Source organism: Salvelinus sp. IW2-2015, linkage group LG23, assembly GCF_002910315.2.
Source record: "Salvelinus sp. IW2-2015 linkage group LG23, ASM291031v2, whole genome shotgun sequence".
Lineage (NCBI taxonomy): Eukaryota > Metazoa > Chordata > Actinopteri > Salmoniformes > Salmonidae > Salvelinus > Salvelinus sp. IW2-2015.
In genome coordinates this window covers 12139575-12159533 of record NC_036863.1, presented here as the reverse complement: position 1 = coordinate 12159533, position 19959 = coordinate 12139575, and the positions used below count along the sequence as shown (strand labels likewise).

Here is a 19959-nt window from a genome sequence, read left to right as displayed (position 1 = left end):
TCCTGTATAGTACTAGTCTGATGTTAGTACAGTCCTGTATAGTACTAGTCCTGATGTATAGTACTAGTCCTGTATAGTACTAGTCCTGATGCTATTAGTACTAGTCCTGTATGTACTAGTACTGATGTATAGTACTAGTCCTAGTATAGTACTAGTCCTGATGTATAGTACTAGTCCTGTATAGTACAGTCCTGATGTATAGTTACTAGTCCTGATGTATAGTCTCTGATAGCTATAGTATAGTTCCTGATGTATAGTATAGTCCTGCATGTATAGTACTAGTCCTGTATAGTACTAGTCCTGATTGTATAGTACTAGTCCTGTATAGTACTAGTCCTGTATAGTACTTGTCCTGACTGTTATTTAGTACTGTCCTGTTATAGTACTAGTCCTGTATAAGTCTAGTCCTAGTATGTAATCAGTATAGTCACTGATGTTATAAGTACTAGTCTAGTACTAGTCCTGATGCATAATAGTACTAGTCCTGTATAGTACTAGTCCTGATGTATATACTAGTCCTGTAGTAGTACTTAGTCTGCATGTATAGTACGATCCTGTATAGTACTAGTCCTGAGTTAGTACTAGTCCTGATGTATAGTCACTAGTTCCTGGTATAGTTATAGCCTGATGTTCGTACTAGATCCGTATAGTCCTAGTCCTGATGTATAGTACTAGTCCTGTATAGTACTAGTCCTGATGTTATAGTATAGTCCTGTATAGTACTAGTCCTGATGTATAGTACTAGTCCTGTTATAGTACTAGTCCTGATGAGTTCCTAGTACTATTCCTGAGTGTATAGTTGCCTAGTCCTGAGTATAGTACTATCCTGTATAGTCTAGTCCTGATGATTGTACTAGCTGTATGTCTATCTGTGTATAGTACTAGTCCTGTATAGTCCTAGTCCTGATGTATAGTACTAGTCCTGTTATAGTCCTAGTCCTGATGATATATGTACTAGTCCTGATGTTTAGTCCTAGTCCTGATGTATTTACTAGTCCTGTATAGCTAGTCCTGATGTATAGTACTGTCCTGTATAGTCTAGTCCTGATAGTATCTACTAGTCCTGGATGTATAGTACTAGTCCTGATGTATAGTACTAGTGCTAGTATAGTCCTAGTCTGATGTATAGTACTAGTCCATGTTAGTTCCTAGTCCTGATGTATAGTACTAGTCCTGTATAGTCCTAGTCCTGATGTATAGTACTAGTCCTGTATATAGCTAGTCCTGATGTATAGTACTAGTCCTGTATAGTACTAGTCCTGATGCTATAGTACTAGTCCTGTATAGTCTAGTCCTTATCGTCCTAGTTCTGTGTTTAGTATAGTCCTGATGTATAGTACTGTCCGTGTATAGTACTAGTCCTGTATAGTCTAGTCCTGAGTATAGTGATAGTCCTGATGTATAGTACTAGTCCTGTATAGTCCTAGTCCTGATGTATAGTACTAGTCCTGTATAGTCCCTAGTCCTGATTATATACTAGTCCTGTATAGTCCTAGTCCTGATGTATGTACTAGATCCTGTATAGTACTAGTCCTGATGTATAGTACTAGTCTGATAGCCTAGTCCTACTGTATGATTACTAGTCCTGACTATTAGTCCTAGTCCTGATGTATAGTACTAGTCCTGTATAGTCCTAGTCCTGATGTATAGTACTAGTCCTGTATAGTCCTAGTCCTGATGTATAGTACTAGTCCTGTGCCAATAGGGCTTTAGAACTGTATTATGGTACACACATCCAGAAGTGTAGGTGTAGGATATAAAAAAAGATGTCATGAAAGAATGCTAGATACCAACACATTCATTCTTTTAACACAACCGAGTAGACCAGGAAAGTCTACTATGATACTCTACCTAAACCTCAGTCAGAGACGGAGTTATAAGCTTGGTAGTGTACTCCAACTCTGCTGACAGTGTTCTAGAGAGGTGTTGATGTGGCCTAATGATGCCTCTGGTGAGATGAGCTTTCCCCTGTTTACCCCTTCATCAACAGGTAATCTGGCCTAATGGGTACACGCGTGCGTGGGTACAGTCATGGCACACACGCACATACACACACAGCCCTCCATCCCCACACTTACTTTGGACCACAGGGACTCTCTGGAGGCCAGGCTGGAGCACGCCGCCACAAACCAGCAGTTTCCCAGCTGGCCCTGGTGCAGGTCGTGCGCACTGATCCCATCCACAAACAGGTGAGGGTCCTCACAGAGCTCCTACACAGAGACAGAAGAGAATGAGAGAGAGGGAATGAAGGAGGGAGGGAGAAATAGAAAGGTTACATGAGGCCTAGGGACCAAAAAATATATGGATAGAAAGAGAGAAAGAAAGAGAGAGAAAGAAAGAGAGAGGACAGATGGGTGGAGTGAGTTGCCAGGCGAGGCATGGCCAGGGACTCTTTAATTACTCCTCCTAATCAATGGGAATTTAGATGAGGCTCTGCAACACGCTCCACTTCTATCCTTCACACACAACATGCCTTTACCGACACAGACAGGAGAGAGAGAGAGTACCATGGATTGAGCGAATGAAGTTGAGAGAGAGACAGACATACAGACAGACAAGGAGGGAAAGAGAGAAAGAGTGAGGGAGGAGACAGAGCACCCAGCCCCTGACAAGTGTCAGGTCTGGCAGGTGTTGTGGTGATTTATGGGTGAAGCAGGAGGAGGATCTACAGGGTCACGGCTTCATCTGGGCCGTGCTAACCTGAGCCCCACTGGAACAACCTCTTCACACAGACAGCAGTACAACTACCCCAGCCCTACAACACAGACAGACAGCACTACAACTACCCCACATAGAGCTACAACTACCCCAGCCCTACAACACAGACAGACAGCACTACAACTACCCCACATAGAGCTACAACTACCCCAGCCCTAGAACACAGACAGACAGCACTACAACTACCCCACATAGAGCTACAACTACCCCAACCCTACAACACAGACAGACAGCACTACAACTACCCCACATAGAGCTACAACTACCCCAACCCTACAACACAGACAGCACTTAAACTAACCCACATAGAGCTACAAAAGACAGACCGACAGACAGAATTAAAACTAACTCAAGGTGCCAGACTGGTTCTGCTTTAGCTGTGATAACAAAAGTTGCATGGTTGAAGAACATACCCTTAAGCCATACTGGTAACTATTAACTAGCAAATAGCTTGCTTAATTTGGGTCCTGGAGACCCAGCAAATGCAGGAGTGACTGAAGCAGAGAAGACCTGAGTATGGAGATGCAGGCTACTAAAATTCCGTAGAGGATCCCAATAGTGATCTGCAGTCAATAGTGATAGATGGAAGACTGCAGGAATGACGTGGTGCGATATCCCCTATATAGTTCACTACTTTTGAACAGGGTCGTTAGAGCTCTGGTCTGACGTAGTGCACTATATAGGGGGCACGGTACCATTTGGAGTGTGTTATTATCTTCCTCTCCCTTTGGGTGGGACGTGTGGTTTCACACCCTCCAGGTGTGAGACAAGTGTTATTTTCAGCCAGTGTGTGTGTTGCTCCCCACCAACAGTGTGCGAACAGATCTTTGGTGCCATCCTGCTGACGTCCTTCTCCCTCTCTCTCTCACATGGGAGTTTATCAAAACTTGACTCGTTTTCAAATTCTTTGTGGATCTGTGTAATCTGAAGGAAATATGTGTCTCTAATATGGTCATACATTTGGCAGGAGGTTAGGAAGTACAGCTCAGTTTCCATCTCATTTTGTAGGCAGTGTGCACATAGCCTGTCTTCTCTTGAGAACTAGGTCTGCCTATGGTGGCCTCTCTCAATATCAAGGCTATGCTCACTGAGTCTGTACATAGTCAAAGCTTTCCTTAAGTTTGGGTCAGTCACAGTGGTCAGGTATTCTGCCACTGTGTAGTCTCTATTTAGGGCCAAATAGAATTCTAGTTTGCTCTGTTTTTTTGTTAATTTGTTCCAATGTGTCATATAATTATCTTTTTGTTTTGTCATGATTTGGTTGGGTCTAATTGTGTTGCTGTCCTGTCCTGTGGGGTCTGTTTTGTGTTTGTGGACCAGCTTGATTAGGGGACTCTTCTCCAGGTTAATCTCTCTGTAGGTGATGGCTTTGTTATGGAAAGGTTGGGAATCGCTTCCTTTTAGGTGGTTGTAGAATTTAAACGGCTCCATTCTGGATTTTGATAATAAGCGGGTATCGGCCTAATTCTGCTCTGCATGCATTATTTGGTGTTTTACGTTGTACACAGAGGATATTTTAGCAGAATTCTGCATGCAGAGTCTCAATTTGGTGTTTGTCCCATTTTGTGAATTCTTGTTTGGGGAGTGGACCCCAGACCTCACAACCATTAAAAGCAATGGGTTCTATAATTGATTCAAGTATTTTTTATCCAGATCCAAATTTGGACTCATCAGACCAAAGGACACATTTCCACCAGTCTAATGTAATTTGGACTCATCAGACCAAAGGACATATTTCCACCGGTCAAATGTCCACTGCTCGTGTTTATTGACCCAAGCAAGTATCTTCTTATTGGTGTCCTTTAGTAGTGGTTTCTTTGCCACAATTCGACCATGAAGGCCTGATTCACACAGTCTCCTCTGAACAGCTGATGTTGAGATGTGTCTGTTACTTGAACTCCGTGAAGCATTTATTTGAGTTGCAATCTGAGGTGCAGTTAACTCTAATGAATTTATACTCTGCAGCAGAGGTAACAGTGGGATCTTGAAATGTTCCGTATTGACTGACCTTCATGCCTTAAAGTAATGATGGACTGTCATTTCTCTTTGCTTATTTGAGCTGTTCTTGCCATAATATGGACTTGGTATCTTACCAAATAGGGCTATAGTCTGTATACCACCCTTACTTTGTCACAACAAAACTGATTGGCTCAAACTCATTAAAAAGGAAAGAAATTCCACAAAGTAACTTTTAACACGGCACACCTGTTAATTGAAATGCATTCCAGGTGACTTCGTCATGAAGATAGTTGAGATAATGCCAAGAGTGTGCAAAGCTGTCATCAAGGCAAAGGGTGGCTACTTTGAAGAATATCTAATATAAAATGTATTTTTATTTGTTTAACACTTTTTTGGTTACTACATGATTCCAAATGTGTTATTTCATCATTATGATGTCTTCACCATTATTCTACAATGTAGAAAATAGTAAAAATATAGTAAAACCCTGGAATGAGTAGGTGTGTCCAAACGTTTGACTGGTACTGTATGTATAGTTTGTTGTGTGCTGTAGGGAAACAGTGTCTAGATGGAATTTGTATTTGTGGTCCTGGCAACTGGACTTTTTTTGGAACGCCATATTTTTTTTGTCTTCCTGAGGTTTACTGTCAGGGCCCAGGTCTAACAGAATCTGTGCTGTAGGCCCTCCTTGGTTGGGGACAGAAGCACCAGATCATCAGCCAACAGTAGACATTTGACAGATTCTAGTAGGGTGAGGCCGGGTACTGCAGACTGTTTTAGTGCCCTCGCTAATTCGATTATATATATATATATATATATATATATATATACACACACATGTTGAAGAGGGTGGGGCTCAAGCTGCATCCTTGTCTCACTCCACGGCACTGAGGAAAGAAATGTGTTTTTTTGCAAATTTTAACCACACACTAGTTGTTTGTGTACATGGATATTATAATGTCATATATTTTTCCCCCAACACTGCTTTCCATAAATTTGTGTAGCAGACCCTCGTGCCAAATTGAGTCAAAAGCTTTTTGAAATCAACAAAGCATGAGAAGACTTTGCCTTTGTCAATTAGGGTGTGCAGGGTGAATACGTGGTCTGTCGTACGGTTTTGGTATAAAACAAATTTGGCATTTGCTCAGTACATTGTTTTCATTAAGGAAATGTACACATCTGCTGTTAATGATAATGCAGAGGATTTTCCCAAGATTGCTGTTGACGCATATTCCACGATAGTTATTGGGGTGAATATGTCTCTATCTTTGTGGATTGGGATGTTCAGTCCTTGGTCCAAATATTGGGGAAGATGCCATAGCTGTGGATGATGTTAAAGAGTTTAAGCATAGCCAATTGGAATGTGTATATTTTATTATTTAATTTAGGATACCATCAACACCACAGGACTTTTTGGGTCGGACGGTTTGTATTTTGTCCTGTAGTTCATTCAATGTAATTGGAGAATCCAGTGGGTTCTGATAGTGTTTAATAGTTGATTCTAAGATTTGTATTTGATCATGTATATATGTTTATGCTATTTGTTCTTTGTTATAGAGCCAAAAAGATTGGAAAAGTGGTTTATCCATACATCTCCATTTTGGATAGGTAACTCTTCGTGTTTGTTTAGAGTGTTCCAATTTTCAGAAGTGGTTAGATTCTATGGGTGGTTAGATTCTATGGGTAACCTATTCTATAGGTTTCTCAATTTCTTTCTTCGGTTTTTGCATTCTTCATCAAATCATTTGTCATTGTTGTTAATTTTCTTAGGTTGTCTGCTATAAAAAAAATTATTTGATATGATAGATGAGAGGTCAAATATACCGTTTAGGTTTTCTACTGCCTAGTTTTACAGTGAAACTATTACAGTGAAACGTTTTGTCCAGGAAGTTGTCGAAAAGGGACTCTGTGTTGAGGTCAGTGATAAAGTAATCTACAGTACTACTGCCAAGGGATGACCTGTAAGTGTACCTACCTTAAGAGTCCCCTCGAAGCCTACCATTGACTGCAGGAGTTGTGACCCGTTTCTGTTGGTTGTTTTGTCATAGTTGTGTCTAGCGGGGCATATTTGGGAGGGGATGCTGTCATTTTCAGTTAGGTTCCCCCATGTGCTAAACGTGTCAGGTTCTTGTCCAGTTCTGGCATTTAGGTCACCACAGACTTGGACATGTCCCTGGGCCTGGAAATTGTTTCTCTCCCCCTCTAGGATGGAGAAGCTGTCATCGTTAAAGTATAGGAATTCTATTGCAAGGATATAGGTAGCATACATGAGGACCTTTTTCTCTGTTGAGATAATTTCCTTATACATTTCTAGACAGATGTAAAATGTTCCTGTTTTGACTAAATTAATAGAGTGGGTTAGATCTGCTCTATACCAAATGAGCATACTCCCTGAGTCTCTTCACACCTGGTAGTTTGGTGGATGGGACTGCCAGCTCTCTGTAACCTAGAGGGAAACCAGTGGGTCCGTCTCCTCTATACCATGTTTCTTGTAGAATGACAATGTCTGGGTTCCTGCTCTTTAGGCCAAAGGCAGATTACCTCAGACCATGTATATAATATCCCCCGCACCCCCGCCCTCTCACTCCCCCCGCCCAATAGATCTGTCTACAGCCCATTGGTAGATTGCACTGGAGCGCCAGGGAGGTGACTGTCTCACTGCCCCAACCGGAGGAAAAGACTACAATTTCCACACCATAGACCTTATTCACATAAACAGTCGTGTCTGACAATGACAGAAATGTCTATGACAATGTGCTAGCAATGTATCCTAAACATAGTAATATTGTAATAATATTAAATAAAAATAATAACAATAATAATAATATTTTACTGACAATTCTGCTGTAATATGAAAGTCTATTGTTTTTTTTATCCACACACCTCTGTCACGTTCCTGACCTGTTTTCTGTTAGTTGTTTTATGTGTTAGCTGGTCAGGACGTGAGTTTGGGTGGGCAGTCTATGTTTTCTGTTTCTATGTTGGTTTGGGTACCTAATATGGTTCTCAATTAGAGGCAGGTGGTTTTCATCTCCTCTGATTGAGAATCATATTAAGGTAGGTGTTTTCACATTGTTTGTGGTGGGTGGTTGTCTCCTGTGTCTGTGTCTGTATGTTACGCCACACGGGACTGTTTTCGGTTTTGTTTGTTCGTTTTATGTAGTCAGTTTTCCTGTTATTGCGTTCTTCGTGTTTCATGTAAGTTCGTCGTCCAGGTCTGTCTACATCGTTTATTGTTTTGTTAGTTAGTCAAGTATAGTTTGTTTTCYTCTTGTTTAAATAAATATCATGTCATATCACAACGCTGCGCCTTGGTCGAATCACTACTCCTCCTCTTCGTATGAAGAGGAGGAGGAACACCGTTACAACCTCATTGCCTGCCGGCCAACATGCTTGTAGTATGCTTGCGAATCGTCATTTCAATACAACTATCTTTTACACTGGTGATGGCCTGAGGCCGAAATGTTGTGTTTTGTTTTCATCTTCTATTTATGCACTGTCTTTCATTATGCAATATTCTTTGGGCACTATGATGTTTCAATAAACGTCTTTATTTTGCATTCAAGCCTCAGTTTTGGATCTATTTATTTTTTTCGACAGTGTGCGGGACCTCTATTTCGTCCAATCCAACTGTACTGAAATGGGTTTAGATAAGAGGTCGTAAATACAGTCCAATGTTTACGTGAGGCAATTTTTACTCTGAAGTGTCGGCGTGTGTGAGAGAGAGAGATGGGAGAGATGGACTGAGAAGATAGCGAGAGAGCGAGAACTGGCCGCTTTGATGAGCCCCATCTCCGCCCCGTACTGTAAATTAAACCAGCCTAGGGAGACATGTTAACCAAACACACAAACACAACACACCCACACTTACCTAAGAGAGGTGGATGGAGATGCTCAGTCGTTACTCAGCTGGAGCTATTAGGGAGCCTCTTCATTTGACATACTTAACACACTTAATTCAAAAAATGTGTGCGCAGTGGATACATTTTTCTTATTTTACCTTTATTTAACTAGACAAGTCAGTTAAGAACAAATTCTTATTTTCAATGACGGCCTAGAAACAGTGGGTTAACTGCCTTGTTCAGAGGCAGAAGGACAGATTTTTACCTTTTATGATCTTGCAACCTTTCGGTTACTAGTCCAACGCTCTAACCACTAGGCTACCTGCCGACCCGCATGCATGTGTTTGGGTGTGTGAGAGAAAGAATGTGTGTGCAATATATGCATGTACAGTACCAGTGAAATGTTTGGACACACCTATTCATTACAGGGTTTTTCTATATTTAAATGTTTTGTCTACATTGTAGAATAATAGTGAAGACATCAAAACTATGAAATAACACATATGGAATCATGCAGTATACAAAAACGTGTTAAATCAAAATATATGTTATTTTTGAGATTATTCAAAGTAGCCACCCTTTGCCCCAAATAAATGCTTCACAGAGTTCAAGTAACAGACACATCTCAACATCAACTGTTCAAAGGAGACTGTGTGAATCAAGCCTTCATGGTCGAATTGCTGGCAGGTGAAGCTGGTTGAGAGAATGCCAAGAGTGTGCAAAGTTGTCATCAAGGCAAAGGATGGCTATTTGAAGAATCTCAAATATATTTTGATTTGTTTTTGGTTTATACATGATTCCATATTGTACTGGTATCCCAATGTGTGCATGTGTGTGTATGTCTGTGTCCAAAGAGGACACACACCACGCCCAAGGTCAGTCATTTTGTGATGCAGACGAAAGCAGGTTGCTGCAAAAGCCAAACTTTTCGTCAGCAGAGAGGAGAAGCCCACCACTGCACTGCCACTGCAGAGTCCCCTGGAGACTCTTCACTATCCCATTCGCCTCAGCACCGCTCATTACTCAAAGGCCACTATGGAAGTGTCAATGTGCAATTAGTGTGTGCGTGTGGTGTTTGTATGTACAGGCTTGCTTGCATGGATGCGAGTGCACGTGCAATCAGATTACATGAGCAGAATGAATATTTCAAATCATATTCTCAGTCTACATACATATTGATCTGTCTCCGTCCATCCAACCTCTCTCTCTCTGCATTTTCCCCCTCTGCCTAAAGTCTAACACACAGCACAGGGTATTTTACAAAGTCACACACACACACACACACACACACACACACACCACACACACACACACACACCACACCACACACACACACACACACACACACACACACACACACACACACACACACACACACAACAACACACACACACACACACACACACACACACACACACACACACACACACCACAGTTAAAGGGGGATCGGAGAGGTGATTTATGGGAGATGCAGTTCCATGTCCACCAAGTACACAGTCATCATCCATCCACAATACAGTGAAGCCATTCAAAAAGAAAGGAAAATAAATCAGAGTGAGGACAAGCAAACACAACAGCAACAAAATCCTCCAGGTGTTCATGGGTTGCATGTTGCCTCACATATTATTATGAAGTTCTATGACTCCTGAGTCATTGTTTATCACTCATTGTCAATTGGCGTTGTGAAGATTTAGTCGAAAGTGCGTTATAGTGGCTTGGAAATACGATGTCATTTCTAAAGGAGACACATAATGAGTAGGAAAACCTTTTGTCATCATTGTGATGTCGTCAGATTAACTTTAGATGCAGTATAACCACAGATAGAACAAGGAGCCAAATGTTTCACCGATGTATGAACGGAACCTTCCGGTTTGAAGTTCCACTCCCCACCAAATATGGTGAGGAGGAAGCACCAGGTGCCGGCAGTGGAAGAACATGGAGCCAGATTGAATTGGGCCGACATGCACATTTTCTCAGCGATTAAACATTTCATCTGAATACAGTTTGCTTGTATGTGTGCATGTGTGTGTATGTCTGTCCAAAGAGGACACACACCACGCCCAAGGTCAGTCATTTGCTGATGCCGACGAAAGCAGGTTGCTGCAAAAGCCAACTTTTCGTCAGCAGAGAGGAGAAGCCCACCACTGCACTGCCACTGCAGAGTCCCCTGGAGACTCTTCACTATCCCATTCGCCTCAGCACCGCTCCTATTACTCAAAGGACACTATGGAAGTGTCAATGTGCAATTAGTGTGTGTGTTTAATCCGTTTTAGAATAAGGCTGTAAGAACAAAATGTGGAAAAAGTCAAGGGGTCTGAATACTTTCCAAATGGGCACTGACATTTTATTGCTTGTCAGTCATGTCATAAATAACCACAACCAATCTGGAGGCCAGGGAGTGGATGTAGTAGGGAGAGAAGGCTGAGAGGGATGGCAGGAGAAAGAAAGACAGGGTGAGAGGTACAGAGCTAATGAGGGAGGGGGCGAGAGAGAGAAAGCGAGAGAGAGAGAGAGAGATAGAGAGAGCGAGAAAAAAAGATGGGGAGAATTTTATAGCAGCCTCTTATTTATGCCTGCATGCTCTGTCTTGACTTGCAGCCGTAAACATACCCAAGTGCTATTTAAACAAGCGAAGCACTAAACACGGTATGTACTCTAATATCTAACTCACTAGAACCCACCTCTTCTGTCTGTTACACATTAAAACATCAATACCTCAAGTGAAATTATGACTGAAATTGCCTGAAATAGGCCTTCCTCAATACTGATAGGTATTTCAATATTGAGGAAGGCCTATTTCAGACCATTCAAATCAAATCAAATGTTATTGGTCACATACACATACAGTATTTAGCAGATGTTTTTGCGGGTGTAGTGAAACGCTTGTGTTCCTAGCTCCAACAGTGCAGTAATATCTAACAATACACACAAATCTAAAAGTAAAAGAACAAAATTAAGAAATATAGAAATATTAGGACGAGCAATGTCAGAGTCTGGAGCATAAATATATTTATACCACCTGCATTGTTGAATACTAGTTTCTGATTGGTTAGAAGGGTATTCTAGAATGGATATTAAAACCAGATAACTGAACAGATGGAAAATATATGGGGACACCTCAATAAGCACCTACACATGCAGACTGTACTTGCTATAATAAGCATATAATAAGTATCTGAAGAATACGTACGATAGAATAGTATATGTACAGCAATAGTTGAATAGGATGAGCCTTGACAAGAATACAGTATATATACACATATGAAATGGGTAAAACAGTATGTAAACATTATAAAGTGACCAGTGTTCCATTATTGAAGTGATCAGTGTTCCATGTCTATGTACATAGGGCAGCAGCCTCTAAGGTGCAGGGTTGAGTAACCGGGTGGTAGCCGGCTAGTGACAGGGTACTGGGTGGAGGCTGGCTAGTGATGGCTATTTAACAGTCTGATGGCCTTGAGAGCTGTTTTCAGTCTCTCGGTCCCAGCTTTGATGCACCTGTATTGACATCGTCTTCTGGATGATACTGGGGTGAACAGGCCGTGGCTTGACTGGCTGAGGTCCTTGATGATCTTCTTGGCCTTTCTGTGACACCAGGTGCTGTAGATGTCCTGAAGGGCAGGCAGGGTGCTCTGGTGATGCGTTGGGCTGACCGCAACAACCTCTGAAGAGCCCTGCGGTTGCGGACGGTGCAGTTGCCGTACTAGGCGGCGATACAGCCCGACACGATGCTCTCAATGGTGCATTTCTTCAGCCTCCTGAGGTTGAAGAGGTGCTGTTGCACCTTCTTCACCAAACTGTCTGTGTGGTTGGACCATTTCAGATTGTCAGTGAAGTGTACGCCAAGGAATTTGAAGCTTTTCACCTTCTCCACTGCAGCCCCGTCGATGTGGATGGGGGCGTGCTCCCTCTGCTGTCTCCCGAAGTCCACGATCAGCTCCTTAATTTTGTTGATGTTGAGGGAGAGGATATTTTCCTGGCACCACTCTGTCAGTGCCCTCACCTAGGCTGTCTCGTCATTGTTGGTAATCTGGCCTACCACTGTTGTGTCGTCTGCAAACTTGATGATTGAGCTAGAGGCGTGCGTGGTCACACAGTCATGGGTAAACAGGGAGTACACGAGGGGCCCCTGTCTTGAGGATCAGTGTAGTGGAGGTGTTGTTGCCTACCTTCTCCACCTGGGGGTGGCCCGTAAGGTAGTCCAGGACCCAGTTGTACAGGGCGGGGTTCAGATCCTGGGCCCCGATCTTAATGATGCGCTTGGAGGGTACTATGGTGTAAAGGCTGAGCTGTAGCATCTTGCCTGAAATACCTCAATACTGAAATACTGCAACTGAAATACCTCCATACCAAAATACCTCCATACTGAAATACTTAAACTGGAATACCTCAATACTGAAATACCTCAACTGAAATTGATCTGGGAGAACGAGAAACACAAAAAAGCATCAAAACCATCAAAGGAAAACAATGTACAAAAGGCTGTGAAGTAAAATCAGTTAATCATATCAGTAATGTTAGTTCATCACATCAGAGCTGTAGCTCTGCCCACGAGTGAAGTGGAGCAGAGCATGCTGGGCGAACGCCAGCTCAGAGAAGAAGATCAACTTGAGAGAAGTAAATTGAGAGAAAGTTCAAGCCATCCTTGTGTTTTCTCACCAGTTAGCGATCATTGTGTTAGCGAAGGCCAGGGTGCATCCTTGTTGACAAGTATGTAAATATATTATACAGTATCTTTCAGGTGTTTATATCTGAAGATGCACTCTACGACGATAACGTCATAGTAGTAGTTTCTACTGCGAGCTAGCTATTGTGAGCTGGCTAGCTCTATTTTGGTTGTCATATCATTTCGGACATTTAACACTGTATTTGTATAGGATAATGTCCCCCAGTGCGTTGTTTATATGCCCTGTAATTGTCTATAGTAACAGTCAGAAGTTGACACACCTGTTGACACACATTCAAGGGTTTTTCTGAATTTTTTCTATTTCTTTTACATTGTAGAATCATAGTGAAGATATCAAAACTGTTAAATAAAACATAAGGAATCATGTAGTAACCAAAAAAAGAGTTTTCCAACAGTCTTGAAGGAGTTCCCACATATGCTGAGCACTTGCCCTTACTCTCTTTCTTGGTCAAATAGCCCTTCACAGCCTGGAGGTGTGTTGGATCATCGTCCTGTTGAAAAACAAATGATATTCCCACTAAGCACAAACCAGATGGGATGGCGTATTGCTGCAGCATGCTGTGGTAGCCATTCTGGTTAAGTTTGCCTTGAATTCTAAATAAATCACTGACAGTGTCACCAGCAAAGCCCCCACACCATCATACCTTCTCCTCCATGCTTCACGGTGGGGACCACACATGCGGAGATCATCAGTTCACCTACTCTGCGTCTCACAAAGACATGGCGGTTGGAACCAAAACTCTCAAATTTGGACTCATCAGACCAAAGGACAGATTTCCACCGGTCGTGTTTCTTGGCCCAAGCAAGTCTCTTCTTCTTATCGGTGTCTTTTTGTAGTAGTTTCTTTGCAGCAATTAGACCATGAAGGCCTGATTCACACAGTCTCCTCTGAACAGTTGATGTTGAGAATTGTCTGTTACTTGAACTCTGTGAAGCTTTTATTTGGGCTGCAATTTCTGAGGCTGGCAACTCTAATGAATTTATCCTCTGCAGCAGAGGTAACTCTGGGTCTTCCTTTCCTGTGGCGGTCCTCATAAGAGCCAGTTTCATCATAGCGCTTAATGGTTTCTGCGACCGCACTTGAAGAAACGTCTTGAAAGTTCTTGAAATATTCTGTATTGACTGACCTTCATGTCTTAGAGCTGTTCTTTCGTAATATGGACTTGGTCTTTTACCAAATTGAGATATCTTCTGTTAACCCCCCATACCTTGTGTGACAACACAACTGATTGGCTCAAATGCATAAAATTTAGATATCTTCTGTTAACCCCCCATACCTTGTGTGACAACACAACTGATTGGCTCAAATGCATTAAGAAGGAAAGAAATTCCACAAATTAACTTTTAACACCTGTTAATTGAAATGCATTCCAGGTGACTACCTCATGAAGCTGGTTGAGATGATGCCAAGAGTGTGCAATGTTGTCATCAAGGCAAAGGGTGGCTTCTTTGAAGAATCTCAAATTTGATTTGTTTAACACTTTTTTGGTTACTACATGATTCCATGTGTGTTATTTCATAGTTTTGATGTCTTCACTATTATTCTACAATGTAGAACATAGTAAAAATAACGAAATAAGTAGGTGTGTCCAAAGTTTTGACTGGTAATGTAGGTTTATTGTACATCATCATATGGGTATACATCTGTTTAGAGGTATTCAAGTTCATTGTGCAGTTGTAGCCATGTACTGAAGTTGATGGTGCTAATCTTTGTAGTACATGTGTGGCAGCACCCCTTTGATCTCAAATTAGTACAGTCAGAATTACTTTAATTGCGCTGTATGGTCCTGTATAGCATTAAGTCATCATAGGCATGTTATAGCCATGCATATTGTTTATAAGAGATGTGAATTGGAGATTGCATTCTGTCATTCACTATTGTATCTTTATTTATCTCTTTACTTGCAGACCACACACACACACACACACTTTGGTTGAGGCAGGTTTCCAGACCACTAGGTGCCTTAGCCCATCCATACACGGTGCGGTGCTGTTCCGTGCCTGTGCTTCTTCTGCGTTATTAAACCACCTCAACTGGAATCCTACCTGAAATAATGTTTACATATTTTGCATTACTCATCTCATATGTATATAATGTATTCTATTCTACTGTATTTTAGTCTATGCCACTCCGACATTGCTCGTCCAAATATTTATATATTCTTAATTCCATTCCTTTACTTTAGATTTGTGTGTATTGTTGTGAAAATTTTAGATATTACTTGTTAGATATTACTGGGCTGTTGTAGCTAGAAACACAAGCATTTCGCTGCACCCGCAATAAGATCTGCTAAACATGTGTGTGACAATACAATTTGATTTGATACATGTCTGTCTTCTGTGCCCTTACCAGCACACGGCAGCGAACACATAAAGTAAAACCTAACCTAAATAATGTACTGTCCACCAAGTCCTCACTTACAAACAACCACCATAAAAAGTGAGAGAAAGAAATTGGAATATCCTGTGTCATAGAGAGATGGAGGTGGAAATAGCTCTCCTCCTTCCACCTTTCAATTCTCCATGCCTCTCTGCTGAGTCACTAAGCGACCCCACGTCAACCACCAAAACGCTGTAAAATGACAGGCTGACATCGCCACATAGACCCAAACAGGCCATCTGTGTGACCCAGTTATCACGGTAATAAACGCTGCCTGCCGCACCACACTTCTCATGTCTAGCTGCTCTGGGACTGGAATGAGCGGCACTCTGGGGGAAAGAGAGGAGAGGGGTTTGGGAAGGAGGAGAGAGGGAGAAGAGAGGGAGGGATAATTGATATGGACACTTCCTAACACTTTGTCTGGCCCTAGGCACCAGCTTAGCTTTTTTTTATTTTTTTTTTAGCTTGTGTTGGTTTGGTCCCCCCGTGGGAACATCTGACATCCACATCTCCACACACACACACACACACACACACACACACACACACACACACACACACACACACACACACACACACACACACACACACACACACTACAGTCAGTGTTCTTGGCAAACCAGATGTCTTTGCTATTCTGAGTGAGTGATGCTGTTCAGCAAATTATATGGTAAAAAATGCAGCTCCCTTTAAGGACTACAGAGGAGCCCAATATGGGACTAGGGGTCCTTATAAAATAACATGATTTGCACACAATATATTGGTGCCGGGGGCTGGTCTAGTGGTAGTGTTGCTGTCCCCTGATTACACATTTCCCCGGGAGGCAGGGGTTCGATCCACGACTGCGCCATTTTCAGTGTTGTGTCCCTCTCCTCTATGTCCCCATCTCAGTCTACTTCTACCCTGTATCAATCAATAAAAATCCAAATACTCTCCTTCACAAAAAATACAATATACGTTTGGATATTTTGGCTACTATCTTCTCCTTCTTCATAGTCTGTGGTTTTACACAGGAAGTGAGGGTGTGTGTGTTTAGCTCCAGTCTACCAAGCATGAACCTAAATAGCACAACATTTGCTGACCATGCCAGCCCAACGTAGCCCACCTCAGTAGTGTGAAAAGGATATGTAAGTGTAAACGTGAGAAGAAAAGATAATCTAGGGACAAGTGTAGAAAATGTGCGTGAGCTATACACACTATAGTGCAACGTATTGCAAAGGTGTTTATATGTCTCTGTCCAAATAAACCATGAATATATTTTCGAAAGAAAAATGGTGTGCTTGCTTCAGCAGTCTTAAAAAAATGTTTTATGGTAGTGGAAGAAGTAGTAGTAGAAGTAGCTCACTCACCCGGGGTCTCTTCCAGTGCACACGTCCAATCCTGTTGCCCTGGTAAAAGAGGGTGTCATCCACTGCGGGGAAGCGCAGGTCCTCGAACAGCAGGCCGCTGGCAAGGCACTGCCTCTTCAGGGTGGAGTACTGCTGCCCCTCGAAGGCCTTCACAGACGAGAACATCCTACAGCCCGTAGGGACCACACGCAGGAGACAGGGGGCTCTGTTAGTGACCTGGAACTGGTCTCCTACCAACAGGTCTCTTATATCCTTGAAGATTAGCATGTGTCAATGTTATTACATTTTACCTTTTGGGTAGGCTACACTATGGACAAATACACACACGCATGTATCAAAAGTTGTGATACAAGAGTCCGTAATAGCAGAAAATAAACGTAGATAGACAGAGCTGTTGAGGAAACAAGCTATTCAACTTGTAGTCACAGAGCAATGAGCTGTTGATGACCTCGCCATACGATGTGACAGGAGATCAAGGACTCAACAAATCACCATGGAGACGAAGCAGGATGTTCTCTTCGAGGTTAATTGACACTTCAGATTTGCTACTGGCCAGTGATGAAACAAAATGGCTACCAAATTGCCTACACAGTACATACAGTTCCAACAGGCTTGTATAGAATGAGCTGACTAATCAAAAGGCTTATCTGTTAGCTACACAGCTGGTTTCTTTATATTTTTTTATTGTGCTTAATCCTACAAAGACAATCTAAAGGCCATTGGGAAATAAACCAATGGGAAGGATTTTCTGCATAGCAACTCGGTTAAATAAGGCACACTGCTCTTTTGCCTTGGGAGCAGGATATGTAATGAGATCTTATAGAGGGCCAGAATGGGAAGAGGAGGAGTGTGTGTATGTGTGTGTGGAGAGGTGAGGTGAGGGTAGTTAGGCTACTTCTCTTTAAAATCACGTAACATTGTCTGTCTGATGTCGACTCAATCTCAAATGTCCCAGGAATACACTGGCAGAACTGAACTGCAGACAGATCGTTCACTACAGGAGCATGGAAAAGATGGATGGCAGAAGCCTTTTAGAGGCAAACTGTCAACCAAACACACCGCACACTTCAATACCAGCCAAAAATCATCCAGAAACACCAACAGCAATATAAAATGAGACACGATAAGAAGAATGATAGTTGAATACAGAAGCACATAGACCATCCACTATATTTTTCCTCATCCTTATGGTTTTTAGCTTTGAACCTCGCTCCAGGGTGAAGTATAACCTAGGTACAGATCTAGGATCAGCTTCCCATCCCCTTATCTTAACCTTAACCATTAGTGGGGAAAATGCTAAACTTACCCGAGATCAGCGTCTAGGGGCAACTTCACCCGACAGTACTCTAAGCTCAGTTTGACCTGCTGTCTTCTTTCAACTTCTCTTTTCTGACAAGGGCTTGTAATGCAACAGCAGCACAAGAAAAAGTCAGCGTTTAATAAAAAATTTAAAAAATCCAATTGAATACAACATTTAATCAAAGGAAATACAGGCCGTCAAAATGTCAACTCAATAAACCAAATCCTTTACATAATAAAAAAGCTTTATGGCATTTTCTTGTGCTGATCTTGAAGTGGTCTCCGGAGACATGAGATCACAGAAAAACTGAAAATGGAGGAATGCCAAATCAAATCTCTAAAAAGGTTCTAAAATCATATTAACTTCGATGAGTGAAGTAAGCCTTTCATATCAAGGGATGAATACATAATCTCCCAGAGGAATAAGGAATTATTTTAATTTAACCCTATTTACTGATGCAGATTTAGGCTAGACATTTGAACTACAGTAGCCTACACACGTCTGCCTATAGAGTAAAAATTTGCTTAACATGTCACATAATATACTGAACAAAAATATAAATGCAATAAGCAACAATTTCAAAGATTTCAGTAAATTCAAATAAATTCATTAGGCCCTAATCTATGGATTTCACATGACTTGGCAGGGGTGCAGCCATGGGAGCTAGGCCCACTCACTGGGGATCCAGGCCCAGCGAATCAAAATGAGTTTTTCCCCACAAAAGGGCTTTATTACAGAAAGAAATACTCCTGAGTTTCATCAGCTTTTCCGGCTGGCTGGTCTCAGATGATCCTGCAGTTGAAGAAGCCGGATGTGGAAGTCCTGGGCTTGCGAGGTGGCGTGGAAAATTACACAATTTGTCATGCTATCCCGTGTTTTACTGCTTAAAGAATAGTGTCTTGTTATTCAGTGGGGCAAAAAAGTATTTAGTCAGCCACCAATTGTGCAAGTTCTCCCACTTAAAAAGATGAGAGAGGCCTGTAATTTTCATCATAGGTACACTTCAACTATGACAGACAAAATGAGGAAATAAAATCCAGAAAATCACATTGTAGGATTTTGAATGAATTTATTTGCAAATTATGGTGGAAAATAAGTATTTGGTCAATAACAAAAGTTTATCTCAATACTTTGTTTATATACCCTTTGTTGGCAAGACAGAGGTCAAATGTTTTCTGTAAGTCTTCACAAGGTTTTACACACTGTTGCTGGTATTTTGGCCCATTCCTCCATGCAGATCCCTCTGGAGCAGTGATGTTTTGGGGTGTTGCTGGGCAACACGGACTTTCAACTCCCTCCAAAGATTTTCTATGGGGTTGAGATCTGGAGACTGGCTAGGCCACTCCAGGACCTTGAAATGCTTCTTACGAAGCCACTCCTTAGTTGCCCGGGCGGTGTGTTTGGGATCATTGTCTGCTGAAAGACCCAGCCACGTTTCATCTTCAATGCCCTTGCTGATGGAAGGAGGTTTTCACTCAAAATCTCACGTTACATGGCCCCATTCATTCTTTCCTTTACACGGATCAGTCGTCCTGGTCCCTTTGCAGAAAAAAAACCCCAAAGCATGATGTTTCCACCCCCATGCTTCACAGTAGGTATGGTGTTCTTTGGATGCAACTCAGCATTCTTTGTCCTCCAAACACGACGAGTTTAGTTTTTACCAAAAAGTTCTATTTTGGTTTCATCTGACCATATGACATTCTCCAATCTTCTTCTGGATCATC

The 19959-nt window shown here is 42.0% G+C and overlaps 1 protein-coding gene across 1 annotated transcript in view; it reads right to left on the bottom strand.

The window, feature by feature from the left end:
• LOC111950460 (calpain-5-like) overlaps positions 1–17101 on the bottom strand; it is a 48780-nt gene extending 31679 nt beyond the window's left edge. Inside the window, 2 exon segments of the mRNA XM_023968059.2 lie at positions 2079–2210; positions 16936–17101. Coding sequence (XP_023823827.2) covers positions 2079–2210; positions 16936–17100 — 297 coding nt within the window. The 5' untranslated portion in view covers position 17101.
• Positions 17102–19959: the final 2858 nt, after the last annotated feature.